Here is a 15,648-nt window from a genome sequence, read left to right on the forward strand (position 1 = left end):
CAAACTGGACTGCAGGCTGGCAGGTGGGGCAAAAGCTATGCAACCAGGCCTGCCGGCCACACTTGCCTCCTCAACTAAGGAGATGCCTCACATGCCTGCTGTCCTGACACTTAGGGTCTGAGTTAGAAGGGTCACAAGTTCAAGGTCAACGTGGCCTACACAAAACCCTGTCTTACAAAAGAAAATCACAAAAGAGGTGTGAGAAAGCAATTCATTTCTTTTTATCCTCACTCACATATTAATTATGTGGGAAACATGTCATAACTACACCCACCATACTCTATGACGACATGCAGTGTCCAGGTTAGAACGACTGCGGTCAAACATGAGTGTCCACTACTCACCGTGTCATTACCACAGTCACATTCTTCACTAGTGTCCACGATGCCATCACCGCACACGGGATGATCTGGCTGTAATACTTGCACATTTGAAGTGTTACCAAGACATTTCACCGCAAAATGTGAAGCATAATACCTGTAGTCATGCACGCTACAGTTGCTAAAAGTTTTCATTCCGCGGGAACTCCTAAAGGGAAATAGTTTTCAATGATTAAACAAGCCTACCAAAACACCTCTAGACAATGCTCCATTGGTAAAGCATGTGACCCACAAGACATGTGACCCACAAGATGGCTCAAATAATACCATATACTTCAGAAGAGGTTAAATCAAAATTGAGTTTTATATTACTTAATTTTAGTACAATCAATAACACTACAAACTGCTATGAGTGTACTCTACAGTTGGGTTAGACCTTGTGCTTGTGATCAAGACTTAATAAAAGCCAGGAGTTCTGTTTATGCGGTAGAGACTCTACCTTCTACAGCTTACTGTCTTGTGTCTAGTGTCCTCTTTCTCCTCTTCATTCCTCTCCATCTGCAGGTAGTCACCGTGCCCCGCATTTGTAAAGGCTTTCCTTGAACAGTGCTGAAAATACTGCTACCATATACAATGTCCACTTTATCATTTCACACAGAACTCATTAAACTCCTTTAAAATTGTTTTTCAAAAATTGACTTAAATGTACATTTACCAGAAAAATAATAATTCTATAAGTTATCAAATTTGATAATTAACATACTCTTGGGGTTTTTTTTTCTAGAACTGTCCACTCTAAACTTTTTTGTTTACATTTCTATTTATTGTCTTAATCATGGATTGTTTCTGTTGAGTTTTCTAGATAAGGAATCCCAATGCATGCAAAGTAAAGATTCTCCCTCCTTTTTCTTTATACCAAAATAGTAACCAAAGCTGCCAGAACTATATTGCAATATTAAGGGTGTCATTAAGCAACAAACAGCAACATTATCATGTACTTAAGTAAAATTTCAGTTTTTCTTCAACATTAAATTGTATTCCTCTAATTCCCCCCAAAGAAAATATCTGGATAATACTGTATAGCGCTTTCCTGACTCATCCATCACATGGAAAATATTTTATATGATATGTTACCAAGAATAATATAATTTTCAACCTATAATATGGAAAGTACTAAAAATTTCAATGTTTATCAAATCATGAAATTAAATATTGGAGGAATATGTGTAAAATTAACCTTGAGTAGGGGCTAGAGAGGTGGATCATTGGTCACAAGCAGAGGCAAAACATACATAAAATAAATAAACCTAATAAGGAATTAAAAAATAAAATTCACCATAAAGATTCTTACAGTGCTTCCTGTTGCATTATGCATGGAGTTCTAGGACAGGAACAATTGTTGACATCATCGTATGTTAATCCTATGTGAAGGCCAATCAGTTGAGCAATAACCACTGAGAATCCCTCCAGACCTATGTCTTCTGGATACTAAAATAAAGACAATTGAAGGGAGAAATTATTATATAAGAGTAAAGCAAAGGCAGCTGATAAATATCTTCGCAGTAACAAAATTTTATACTCTAATTCTTTTTATGTTCAGCATATTTCATAATAATTTAATTTGCTATATATATCTATGCTAATTGGCTAATTAATTTAGTTGCAAGGTTTCATTTGTATGCTTGCTAAAATCAAGTGATATAAAAAGCCTCTATAAAATTGTACATATCGAGACATGTATATAACTTAAAACAGACAGATTCTATCAGTATGAAAAAAAAATAGCTAGTAGGTATGTGTTTCTGATACCTGCCGTGTCTAAGTTTGAAATCCTGAATGTTGAAATCTGAAAGTTAAATCCAGAACAGGGCATGGGTAATGGCATCCAATTTGGGAACATCAGATGTAGAAGTAATATGCTATGCTCACCACTATACCACCAACGCAGATGAAGCTGGAGTCTTAATGCCAGTAACACAGGCGCCGCAGCCTTCTACTTTTAAAACAGTCTAACTGAAAATAAGTGATTGGCTAAAGTCACATAGATGAAGAGACTCCTCAAAATAAAACAAGGTTCAAGTTGAACTGTTCAAAATAATTTCAGGCACGACACCATCACTATGCCTTCTGCAGATGTAAAAAGTGCCGTGCCACGCCCGTCTTCAAGGGCTAGCTTGGTGAATCAGCCTGAAGTTCATCTCCTCACACCATCCTCAACCCACCAGTTCTAAGCCCGTCCCAACCCGGTGCCCCGACCTGTGCTGGCCACAGCTGCCTGCACTGCTTCCGCCAAGGCCAACCCTGCCTCTGGCACCTGGGCTAACCCTACTTCTCTACCCAGTTAGACCTACTCCAGCACTCTAGGCTTGGACCAGGACACAGATACTGCGTCCCAACCTAGCTCTCCCTGTTCACTTGACTTCATTCCGTCTCATCCAGTGGGTGCAAACCTTCCATACGGTTCCTCATATCGCGGTGGCCACCTCCCAGCTATAAGATAGTTTCATTACTGCATCGTAACTGTCAACTTAATTTTAAACATGGGCCTGGAGCCTGAAGAGATTTATAACAAATAAAATAAAATAAGAAAAAGAAAAAATATTAAGGATTAATTAAAGAAATGTTGTTTCTAGCAATTAGGGAACTGCAAATCAAAACACTTTTAAGCTTTCATCTTACCCCATTCAGAATGCCAAAGATAAGCAAAACAACAAATGCTGCAGAGGGTGTCGGGAACAGGGACCCCTCCTTCACTGTTGGTGGCAATGTAGACTAGACCAGCCACTCTGGATATTACTGTGGTGAAGTCTCAAAAAGGCGAGAATAAATCTAACACAGGACCCAGCAATACCACTCCTTGGCATATGCTCAAAAGATACGCCCTACTCCACAGATGCTTGCTCAGCCACTCTCATGGCTGTTCTAGTCACAATAGGTAGGAGATGAAACCACTCACGTACACACTGAAACACCACCTAGACATGAGTAAAAATAACATCATGAACGTTGTGGATAAATAGAGTGAGGTAACCCAGGCCCATGCAGAAATCAAACGTTGCACGTTCTCTCTCCTCTGAGCCTCCGTGCTCCAAATCTTCCAATATGAATGCATATACTGAAGTAACTGCAGAAACCAGGAGAGATGAAAAGAGGAGACGGAGAAGCAATAGAGAAGGGGATAATAAATAGAGGATGCCAGAACTGCAGGCAGCTAAGGAATGCTGAGAGTGGAAGAGCCCCAGCTCCCCGTTTGTTATTTAAGAATACAGTCAGCCCAGAAGCCATACACCTACAAGTAACACTAGCAGACTGAAGATGTTGTACCTGTGCAGATTATGTATTATTTACTAAAGAAAAGGGGGCCATAGATTTGAGAGACAGCAAGGTGGGGTGCGTGGGAGAGATGGGTGGGAGAAAAGAGAAGGTGAACATGATGTAGTTACATTTCAATTTCAAAGAATAAAGAAAATAGAATAACACTAAAAAATAAATAAAACCTATGAAATTAAGAGCTAAAATAGAAACCTTCAGTAGAATGAGAAGTCTTTTAAGTAATGAATAACATATATTTTAGAGTCATAATCAAACTATATTGATCTGAGGAAAGTAATGCAGTTTGATAATGCCATGAAACTAAGAAGGCATTTTGATAAGTATTCAACTTTGGCTTCTATTGTGCTCGCTTCTTTTGCTAGATGTACCGTATGTGATGTACCGTATGTGATGTACCGTACAAAGCGTGGCTTCTAAAACTATAGTTTCTGTCACTATGCTTATCTACTATCTGCTGCTTTAGTAAAAATATGCATTATGCAATGACCTGAAATGGAATTGTAGCTAGAAGTGTTCATATTTTATTTCTTTTTACTTTGTAAGTTATTACACCATCAGACCTCTGGCCAGGGCTTTCAATTAGTAATTTTAAGTATTTATTTAAGATGTTCTTTTCTCTACATAAATCTGTGTGGCTCTCCAAATGTCTGTATTGATTCTTTGAAAGAATAAATAAGTAAATTTTTGTTTTGTTAAAAAAAAGTTTAAAACAAAACAAATAAACACAAAGAGAATCAGAGCATAGAAAATTAATTTATATAACAGAAAAAAATAAACTTTATGAAAAGTTGGGAAGCAAAATTAAGATTCAAATAAAATCAAGAAAGAGAGAAATACATTAAAGGAGATGCCTCACACAGAGTTGTAGGAGACTACTGTAAGTAATTACATGCTTTCATAGTTGACAATTAGAAAAAAATGAGAAATTTGAGAAATATTCAGACTACAAAACTGAAATTAGAAATAGAAATCTCAGATATATAACAAATAAAACAACTGCGTTAATCTGCACTAATAATGAAGAAACTTAAAACAAAAAGAGTCAAAGTCCTCACAACTGAATTCCACAGAAGTCAAAGATGACAGCACCCGCTCTTGAGCTGCTGCAGGGTCACAGACAAGGAAAGCTTAGAGTATCAAGCTACAGTGATAACCACTGTGATTCAAACTCACATAAAGACAACCACAGGAAAGCAAACTACTGAAAATGCCCAGGAAGCCCCAGAAAGTGATTGTAGCGGAGAGGCCACCTGTTTTGTTTTTCATATTTCTGATCCCTCAGTATCTATCTCTATCTGGTACTCTGATAAATGTCAGTTTAGAAGAGCAAGATCTTTTCTGGCCTCTTCCAGAGAACCACTTCCCATCTTGGTTACTCTTTATGACAAAAGGCCTGAGGAGGCTGTTACAGGGTTGGCAAACCAGCCAGGCAAAATCCAGCTGCTGTCTGCTTTCCCGTAGTTTACAACGAAGAATTCCTTTTATGTTTTAAAAAATACCTTTTAAATTCAAAAGAGAAATATTTTGTAGTACATAAAAACCGTACTTCATCCAAATTTGACTATCCGTGAATAGAATTTTATTGGCACACAGTTGACTCTTAGATTGCAGTGGTGAAATTGAGCTCTTGTAGTTTTCTGCAAGGACTAGAGCTTTTCTCATACCGTAGGGTATACAATACTAGTAAGATCACTACAGGACCTTTAATCAAGAGAAGTGAAAGGGCTGACTGTAAACGTTCATTTTGTCAACTTGCCACAATCTAGAACCACCTAGAAAGCATGTTGCAATGAGAGGTTGTCCACATTGGGTTGGCCTGTGGGCATGTCTGCAGAGGATTGTCTTATTTGATGGGAGATCAGCCTACTGTATACAGTACCATCGCAGAGGCAGGGGCGCCTCAGCTACATAAACGTGGAGAAACTGAGCTAAGAACAAGCAAGCAAGCAAGCAAGCAATCACAAACATGTTCATTTCTCACTGCTCTTGACTGTGGGCATGACTGCTTCAAGATCCCGCCACTGTCACTTCCCTGATTTGATGGACTGTAAACTGGAATTGTAAGCTGATTTTTAGTCCCTTTCTCCCTTAAACTGTATTCTGTCAGAGTAATCACAGCAACAGAAATTAATGTACAACACTCACCCCCAAGACAGATGAGGATAACCTGCTTTAGTTGACAAGAACATCACAGAGGGACTAGGGCTTCACTTATCTTTGTTCATGCAAAAACATCTACAACTGTCTTACATTGTAGCATCATCCCAATTAAAGTCTTGCAGTAACAGATTTAGTGAGTCTGTGCACTAACTTGCATTAAAATTGCAAGAACTAGTGAACAAAATAAGAGTGAGGCATGACACTCAGTTATATGTATCTCATGCTTACAAGACAAACGCAATTCTCTATCCTGAGTGCTGAAAAGAACTGTTTTATCAGGCTGCAGGTCATCAGCGAAACAACAGAAGATACTTGGGAACTCTGGGACTAGGAAATCAAGTTATGCTCCAACTAGATGCCATAGATTACTACCAGCAGCACTGGGAATGGGTTACCTCTTTTTCAGCTGTTGACCAGAGGATCCCCATAGACACCCAAACACTAACTGTATAGGCTGTTACCAATGATATTTGTTATTCTCCAGAACTTACTTAACATCAAGACACTATTACTGAAAACATCATGTACTTCAGGCATACAACATGGAAAAATCTAGCTAGTAGTCAGCTGGAAGCTTCATCCATTATGGATTGCTTTCATAGTGCTAGAAGGTGATATGCACACTACTGGAGGAGGAAAGTAATTATCAGTATCACACAGTTATGAGCACTGAGATATGCTAATGGCCAGGCTGAAGATCTGCCCACTGGTGCAAAAGTGGCTCGAGCATTCTGACAGTAACCAATCACTTTTTTTTTTTTTTTGGGTATTTAAGGTCACTCTATGAGATGGAACTTATACCTGCCACTGTAAACAAAATCAAGAACCTGGCTAGATAGGTCATAGACCCTAGTAGGAGATTGAATATTATTCTGTTAAATGAATACAGCATTAATACAACTCCTAATGACTTACTGCTATAACTATAGGTCAATGCATCACTCAGCCCTCATCAAAGAAGCCTCTTATTGCTGCAAATGGCAATTACTGTAGAGATTCATAAATGGCCAAGGTACAGAGAATAAGAGATCTGGGAGTGCTCAGTCCTAAATGGAAATCTACATCATACTCCTTCCCTTAAAGTTCGGGGATCTCTATGGGAGAGGGGGCAGTAAGATAGAGTCGGGGTGGTAGATGACTTCAAAGAAACTGTTTTCCAGACATAACAAGGCAGACAGATGTACATATAAGTTCACAGTAATTATGTTTTGTTTTGTTTGTTTGTTTGTTTGTTTTGAGACAGGGTTTCTCTCTGTGGCCTTGGCTGTCCTAGACTCACTTTGTAAACCAGGCTGGCCTCGAACTCACAGTGATCTGCCTGCCTCTGCCTCCCGAGTGCTGGGAACTCACAGTAATTATGACAGCGTATATTAGACCTGCACAAATTCAAGCCAGACAAGATCCGAGTATGGAAGAGGGGAGCTGACTATAAGGTCCCACCCCCTAGATAAGGAGCTATTAACATTTGATTGCTGCTAGAGAAGGAAAGCCATTTTTTAATGGTGTGAAACCCTGATACTGAGGAGTGGTCTGCCAGCACAAACTAGACTAGATGTGCTTAAAAAGGAGAGGGATCAAGAAAGTAAGAGGTACTGAGGGGGATGAATATGAATATATATATATATATATATATATATATATATATATATATATATATATATATGTCAAATGGTTAGAAAATTTTTTCAAAAAATATTTTTTTAAAAAAGAAAAGGAAGTTACTTCTCAATCCAGGAGCATTACCACATGAGTGAAGAACTGTTATCAGGACTCATAGAAAAGTGCTCTCATGGAGAAAGGAGATCTGCAGACAGAGAAGCAAGCAGCTCAACAAACCTCACTATGCTCCAAGCAAGGCTGGTATAGTGACTCCACTGCCTGCCCCTGACCTCACAGTCACCAGAGTGCTCTCTCTCTCTCTTCTCTCTCTCTCTCTCTCTCTCTCTCTCTCTCTCTCTCTCTCTCTCTCTCTCTCTCTCTCTCTCTCACACACACACACACACACACACACACGCTGGAAATAAGAAAGCATAGGATACACAGTTCCCATGAGGCGCCTAGAGCAGGAGCCAGAAGGTTTTGGATCTGAGACCACATGGATGAGGGACTGAGACAAAAAAAGTGCTTAAAGATAAGATACAGCAAGATGAAACAGAACACCGCAATTAGAGAAAAGATGATGAAACAAAATGGTTTTAAATGTTTGCACATAATTAACAAAGATTAGAGAGAAAATATAAAAAACAAAATCTAACTGAAAATTAATATAGTACAACTTAATCAGGTCAGCAATTAATTCATATCCGCATAGAAAACTGGAGGTCGATGTGTAAAAAAAATGCAACTGGACCCATATTTGTCACCTTGCACAAAACTCAAATCTAAGTGGATTAAAGACCTCAACATAAAAACAGAGACACTAAGTCACTTAGAAGAAAAAGTGGGAAAGAGCATGGAACATATTGGCACAGGAGACAACTTCCTGAACAGAACACCAACAGCCAAGGCTTTAATTTTAACAATTAATAAATGGGACCTCATGAGGCTGAGAAGCTTCTGTAAGGCAGGAGACACTGTCAAGAGAGCAAAATGACAGCCTACAGACTGGGAAAAGATCTTCACCAACCCTACATCTGACAAAGGTCTAATATCCAAAATATATAAAGAACTCAAGAAACTAAACATCACCAAAACAAATAATCCAATTGAGAAATGGGGTTCATAATTAAATAAAAAGGCTTCTAAATAACCAGCATATTGGGGAATGAGAGAGAGAATTTCTATAGAACTGTGGTTCTCAACCTTCCTAATGCCGCAACCCTTTAAAACAGCTCCTCATGTTGTGGTGACCCCCAAGCATAAAATTATGTTTGCTGCTACTTCATTACTGTAATTTTGCTATAGTTGTGAATCTTAATGTAAATACCCATTTTTTCAAATGGTTTTTGGGAACCCCTATGAAAGGGTCATTTAACTCCCAAAGGGGTCACGGCACCCACAGGTTGAGAACTGCTTTTATAGAGGATGCATGCGAGCAACAAACAGGTGGGAGAGATAAGTGTAGCTTTAAATTCTTAAGGCAACTAGAGACCAGTAAATTCCATGCTATGTGTCTATATATCTATGGTACATATAATATAGTAATTAATAATAATATATAATTATACAACTCCCATGATGGTTGGCTTCTTTTTTTCTCTCAGTTGTAGGGATGTGAGTCAGTGAAATGTGAAACAGAAATGTACATGTTCCAAAGAAGACAAAGCAAGAACTGTCATGTCACAACCATGTAGCCTGTAGTCAGCATGCAGTGGCAAGAAGACAAGGTCCACAGAATGTCTCTACAGTAGAGAAAGAAGACTTTCTCAACCATGTAGGAAGGCAGCCATGTTTTGGACAAACCAAGGTGATGCAATTATTAAATCCACAAAGAGCCAGTCATCGCACAATCAAAGTAATTTGATATTGGTTTGTTATTTGTCACATAAAAGAACAAAGTGCAATTTGTGAAAACAGCATGAAGTGTTGTAAAAAGGCAAAGACGGGTTGATGGCTTTTGCTACTTCCTAAACGTGGACACATGGGGCCATTTTTACTTTTGAGCTAATATTTGAGTTGCTCAAAAAATCTAAGGCAGCTTGAGTAAATGCCACAGTAAGTAAAGGATGCACAAGTCTTTGTACTATATTAATTATGCTTGAAATTTTAATATAGTGAGATTTTAATTTTAAATTTGAGCAATTTTGTCCCAAGAGAATAATAACAAATATATGTTGTAGAAGTTTTGGTTTTTGATATGTAAACTTGTTTTTGTTTTAATCCCAGATGTGGCATATTGGGGCTGCTCCAGTTTGTCCACAGCTCATAACTGCCTCGTGAGAGGGCATGTGATCTTTGTCAGCTGGGAACTGCCTCGTGCGGGGGGTGTGGTCTTTGACAGTGGTAATAAATTCCAGACCCAGAGAGAGACTAGGGTGTCCAAGAAAGAAGCAGGCTGCCGGTGTTGCCCCTGCTGTTCCTGGTTGCTGTCGATGCAGTTTGATGAGAAGAAGTCAGAGATATCTTGAAATGAGGACTGGACTTGCCCCAAGGAACCTGACGGCCCTAAACAGCGGGAAGTAGCTAGGAAAACTATGCCCCTTCTCCTCACTATCCTTCTTTCTCTCCTACCTAGTGTTGGGGTGTTAGAAAGGATTGGGGTCGAAAAGGGAGAAGGAGATATAAGGAAACCAAAATAAAAATACATTCTAAAAGTATAAAATTATATCCCACACCTGGGATTAAAACAAAAGCATCTTTACATATCATAAACCAAAACTTCTACAACAAATATACATATATAAGAAAAACCAAACTGTTAGAACAATTTAAGCATTACATAAGCACTTACACAGTATAAAGTTTCTGGAAAGTAGTAATATAGTGAAGAATGAAATTTACATACCATACCAACACCCACAGCATAGCTTTGATCACATATTCCACCTGGTGATATTGCTCCAATATATCTTGGATGTTCCCTGTAACTACACCATAATGGTTTGACTTTGTATTCATGTAACTATGCAGAACATTATATAAGCATATATTTATAACCTCATGAAGTTACAAAATTACTTGAGAAACATAAGAAGTTGCAATCTTGATATCTAATGAAGTATACAAAATATCCAAATTATTTGTAATTATTCTTTGATATCAACTTTCTTTCTTTACCTAGTTCCCAGATTTGCTTTTACTGTTCAGTACCTCCTTAGGTCATTAAAAGTTGAAAAGAAAAGAACTTTTAGAAGAAACAAACTTAATATTAAATGATTACAAAGCAACCTACACAAATCTATCCTGGTGAAAAAGTAGATATGAAATACATTAATATGATGGATAGCATTAATCAAACAAATTTTATATTATTAATGAGATTAGACTGATAAAATCTATGATAAAGCTGATATCATACAAACTCATGAAATTCAGGATTTGTTCACATTAATTTTACTTTAAATATGAAAACAAACCAATATAAAATTGGCCATTGTTGTTTTTATTTTTAAATTATCATCTTTATAATATATATACATATCATGTATATAATTTTATATAATAAAATTTATAAGTATTATATAATATATATGTATATAAAATCTTCAAAGTGTCCTACAGAAAACTAAAAAATATAACAAGCACAAAAATTGAGCTTAATGGAATTATTAATCTGCTTACTATGCATAAACCTGTTTACTTACATAAGCAAGTGTGTTATCTCATGGGGGGACTGTAGGGTAGGATAGTCTCCTTTCCAGTCCAAAAGTCTTTGTAAAATATCATTAGCATCTCCATCAGTAGAAATTTGATCTTTATCTGACCACAGTTCCAAGGATGCTAACATAATAGTCAATTGCAGCTGGCTGAACATCTATGAACAGGATTACAGTGTTTCAAAAACATCGACTATTATATAAACAATAAAGAAAAGTTTACTACAATATTGGGAACATTAAGCTAATACAATATACTCAAGTGATTAACCTTTCATACTAATAAATTGCAAATTATAGACTTTTTTCAAAATTAGAAGTTTAAAAATTTAAAACTTACAGTGTTGACAAGCCCAGTAATCTGGAAAATTTTCTGTGTTACAGCTTTGATGTCAGATCCCATATAATCATACTGAAATACAAATTTAATTTTTAAGATTCATTAAATGAATATGATAAAAAATTTTCAACTGCTGAATTATTTTCATAATACAGGACAAGCATAGGCCTTATCAATTATTTTATATGCTAATAATTTTAATGTTATTTTGTTATATTATATAAATATATAACAATACAATAATAATTTTAAATTAACAATTTTCAGTAAAAATGACAAGGCCTAGTGGTCGTGGCGCATGCCTTTAATCCTAGCACTTGGGAGGCAGAGGCAAAAGGATTTCTGTGAGATTCAGGCCAGCCAGGGATACACAAAGAAACCCCATCTTGTGAAGAAATAAACTTATAAAAAGAAAAACAAGAAAGACACAAGAACACACGGGCATTTAGAATGGACTCAGTGTAACTTCTAAGACTATCAAGTAGGGAAAGCATGAAAGAACAGACACTAGCATAGCTCTGCAGATTCCACCCTATGATGAATGGACCGCCACAGCTGGAAACTGCATCACAATTCCACTTGTAGGCAGATACTCAAAAGAAATAATCTATAAATTTTTATATGCAACTATATTGATAGCAACTTTATTTTTATAGCCTCAAGCTTTAGTATTCTTCACATTAGTATAAAATAAAAACTATAGATTAATCTTTAAAACACCATGCTGTGCAAAAGAGTACAGATACTCTATAATACGTGATCTATGTTGCATGTTCGTGATATCCATAAAATCACAACATTAACAAAAATGTAAGTGAGCTCAAGGGTTTGTATACATATGTATAGAGGAATTTTAATCCAGCAACATGGCTGCTCTGATAACATCTAAAAATGTTCTGGGTCTGTGTGATCTGGCTGGAACGGCACACCTTTAATCTGGCTGGAAAACAGAAGGGAAAGTTAGATTGTAGAAGAAAGCACCCATGGTTGAAGTGACTTTTAATTGAGGGGCAGACAAAGTGACAAATCAGAGAAAGATTTAATGGAATAGAATATACCCAACTCTCCCCAGAACAGCACAGGAAAGAGAAGAGATTTAAGAGAGCACAGTGAGAGGCATTTGAGTTGAGGTGAGTCAGTAATTTGAGCATCAGTGAAGAAGACAGTAGCCTCAACTGAAGAATGGGTAAAGAAACTGTGGTACATTAACACAATGGATGACTACTCAGTCATTAAAAAACATGGAATTTTTGAAATTTGCAGGCAAATGGATGAAACTAGAAATGACCATCCTGAGTGAGGTAGCCCAGACCCCAAAAGACATGCATGGTATATACTCACTTATAAGTGGATATTAGACCAAAATAGATGTCCTCTGAGATTCTCTCCCCAGTGGAGGACAGATGTAATTTAAAATTTTTAAAAAAAGAAAATCAGATAAAACAAAGAAGACAGTACAGTAGAGTTGAGTTGAGTACAGGCAGTTTAGTGCAGTTCAGTTGAGTTTGTGAAGTTTGGTTCAAGAAGTTCAGAAGCAGAGCAATTCAGTCAGAAGCTGAGAGAAGCCAATTTGAATCAGTCAGCTTGGAGAGCAGTTTGAGCCAGAACAGCTAAGTCTAACCAGACAGCAAGAGTTCAGAAAGAACTAGAAAGGGTGAGTTTATTCAACAGTAAGTCTCCAAGAGACAATTACAAAAGTGAATAAAAGTCACATTTACGTCTGGCACCCAAAGAGAGAGAGAGAGAGAGAGAGAGAGAGAGAGAGAGAGAGAGAGAGAGAGAAGGCAGTTTTACTAGAAGTGTTTTACAGAGTTGGGTTGAAGAGAGAACAAGTTAGACACAGGTGAAGACAGAATGAGCCAGAGGATGAGAAGGAGCCAGAAAATTAGAACAGATTGCTAGAGCTAGTTTGAAGCCAACCAAAGCGATTCAGTCAGGAGCTGGGAGAAGCCAGTTTGGATCAGTCAGTTTGGAGAGGCCTTTGAGCCAGAACAGCCAAGTTGAACCAGCCAAGCAAAGTTCAGGTAAATTTCAGCTTCTAATTGAAAAAAAGGGGGGAGGGGGATTGTGCACTTAGTCTCTGTGAGCACAAGCGTAAGACGTAAGAGAGCCATGCAACACATTTGCTGGCCAACATTTCCCCAGTCTTTCTTCACCACACTCTCTAAAAGACGTGAGCTACTGGCATAGTAGCATGTTTCCATATAGGATTTTCACACATCCTTAGTATCTCTGCCTTCATCCCCTCTTCTGCCCTACATGCCTATCTCTCTGACCACTTACACCTCCCTCCTCATTACTGAATCTGTAGTCATAACTGATTCCATCTCTCTTGCTGCACGTTATCCAGCATCTCCCACTACATATGGAGAGAAGCACAAGCTCTTGCCTGAGGTTGGGATTCAGACACCTTGTTTGATCCTCCCATAAGCACACAGTCGTGGGATAGTGATTACTTCTCTTACAGTTGCATCAACCCACCTACCACTCTATAAATAGAGTAGCATACTTCAAAGACTCCTGATTTGGGCTCCTACAACTGTGTGCATCCGTTAAATCCTTCACTACTTGCCTTAAAAATGTTTGCCATGAACACTGTACAATTTCACTTTCTTTATATTAATGTGCACTGTATCACAGTTTAATTCTCTTACTGTTTAGTTGGCTTTCCAAAATTGAATTTTATAAAGCAGACATTGAAGAATAAGGCTTATAGAAGATGGTCATACACACACATACACCAAAACACCTGTGAGCTCAAAGAAAACAAATCATTACTGTTTCCATTTTTTTTTATTAAGGAAGAAATGGAAGAGGGCAGAAGTGAATAAGGAGTTAAATGGAAAAGAAAAATGAGATAAAAGAGGACAGGCAAGAAAGGAGATTGACTTACCAAAGATTTTCCCACTATAATGTGCAATTTTAGACTTTGAGGTAATTGTTGTGAAGTATTTTCATCCTGGAAAACAACCAAAAAATATTAATGGGCACTGAGCATCCTAAAAGCAAAAGTTAGCATGCAAAGAAATCAGGAAAGATATACATAAACCATAGTCAAGACCTAAATATGAAAAACTATTCACACGAACTCTGGTGCCCCATATTTGACCATGTCCCCTTGATGGAGAGGCCTGGTGACACTCAGAGGAAGGATAGCAGGCTACCAAGAAGAGACTTGATACCCTATGAGCATATATGGGGGAGGAGGTCCTCCTCAGTCACAGTCATAGGGGAGGGGAGTAAGGGGAAAATGGGAGGGAGGGAGGATACAAGGGATGGGATAACCATTGAGATGTAATATGAATAAATTAATAAAATATATTTTAAAAAGAAAGTTATAGGTAATTTTTTAAAAAAAGAAAAGAAAAACTATCATAAAATATTACTTTCACTTCAAAACATCCTTAACATGAAAGGTTCCCTGTGCGGGCTTCACCCTGAGGAGGAGGACTCCAGGCATTGGTGGGTGCTGTGAGCTCCTGGTAAGTCAGCCAATACTAAGAGGTCTGCTCTAAAAACATATGTGCAACACTGAATGGCCTCAGTGGGCTGTGTTTATACACCCCCTCTCTCCCTCTCCCTCTCCCTCCCCCTCTCCTTCCCTTCCTCCCTCTCCCTGCCTCTCCCTCCCTTTCTCTCTCTCTCTCTCTCTCTCTCTCTCTCTTTCTCTCTCTCTCTCTCTCTGTGTGTGTGTGTGTGTGTGTGTGTGTGTGTGTATATATATATACTGTGTCATCTCTTTCCCTGCTATTTATAGGACTGTGGTGGAGTTTTCTATCAGTCTAATATGTGTGTATTACACACTAAATGTATGTATTTCCATCATTGAATACAGGAGTAGTGCATAATCTTCTCCTTCTCCTCCCCACTCAGTGTGTGTGTGTGTGTGTGTGTGTGTGTGTGTGTGTGTGTGTGTGTCTGTAAAACAACTACAACTAAAGAATAAGAAGCCATGAATTTGAGGAATGGAATGGATACAAGAGAAATTAGAGGGGGGGAGAGAATGTTGTACATGCATACAAAGTTAGGAGCCCACAGGAAAGGAAAGTTATCAGCTGAGAATTAGTCCTCATCACATCCTCCCGTGTGAGTTCGTGTGTTCATTACTTCCACAAGGTCTTCTGCAGATTGAAACACTGAGGTTTTCAGAGAGGCCAGTTTATCTTTTCTTTCTCCTATGGGTTGGGTTATTTCCAATAAGGGTACAGTCGTGGTTGTTCATGGTCTGAGATTTTGCTTG

The 15,648-nt window shown here is 38.0% G+C and overlaps 1 protein-coding gene and 1 long non-coding RNA gene across 3 annotated transcripts in view; one reads left to right on the forward strand and one right to left on the reverse strand.

Annotated features, from left to right (window-relative positions):
* LOC311584389 overlaps nucleotides 1–15,648 on the forward strand; it is a 122,000-nt gene that overhangs the window by 89,749 nt on the left and 16,603 nt on the right. The gene's annotated exons all lie outside the window — the stretch shown is intronic.
* ADAM18 (ADAM metallopeptidase domain 18) overlaps nucleotides 1–15,648 on the reverse strand; it is a 62,455-nt gene that overhangs the window by 29,346 nt on the left and 17,461 nt on the right. For both annotated transcript variants that reach the window (XR_014774849.1, XM_084758635.1), the window contains exons 7-12: nucleotides 14,302–14,367; nucleotides 11,409–11,480; nucleotides 11,057–11,226; nucleotides 10,258–10,339; nucleotides 1,672–1,808; nucleotides 345–528 (exon numbers count right to left, since the gene is read on the reverse strand). Coding sequence is in view for 1 of the 2 variants with exons in the window: in XM_084758635.1 (XP_084614761.1) it covers nucleotides 345–528; nucleotides 1,672–1,808; nucleotides 10,258–10,339; nucleotides 11,057–11,226; nucleotides 11,409–11,480; nucleotides 14,302–14,367 (711 nt within the window). In the remaining variant the exon portion in view is untranslated. The remainder of the gene's footprint in view (nucleotides 1–344; nucleotides 529–1,671; nucleotides 1,809–10,257; nucleotides 10,340–11,056; nucleotides 11,227–11,408; nucleotides 11,481–14,301; nucleotides 14,368–15,648) is intronic.

The sequence above is a fragment of the Acomys minous genome, assembly GCF_964271855.1.
Source record: "Acomys minous genome assembly, chromosome: 15".
In the NCBI taxonomy this organism is placed as follows: domain Eukaryota; kingdom Metazoa; phylum Chordata; class Mammalia; order Rodentia; family Muridae; genus Acomys; species Acomys minous.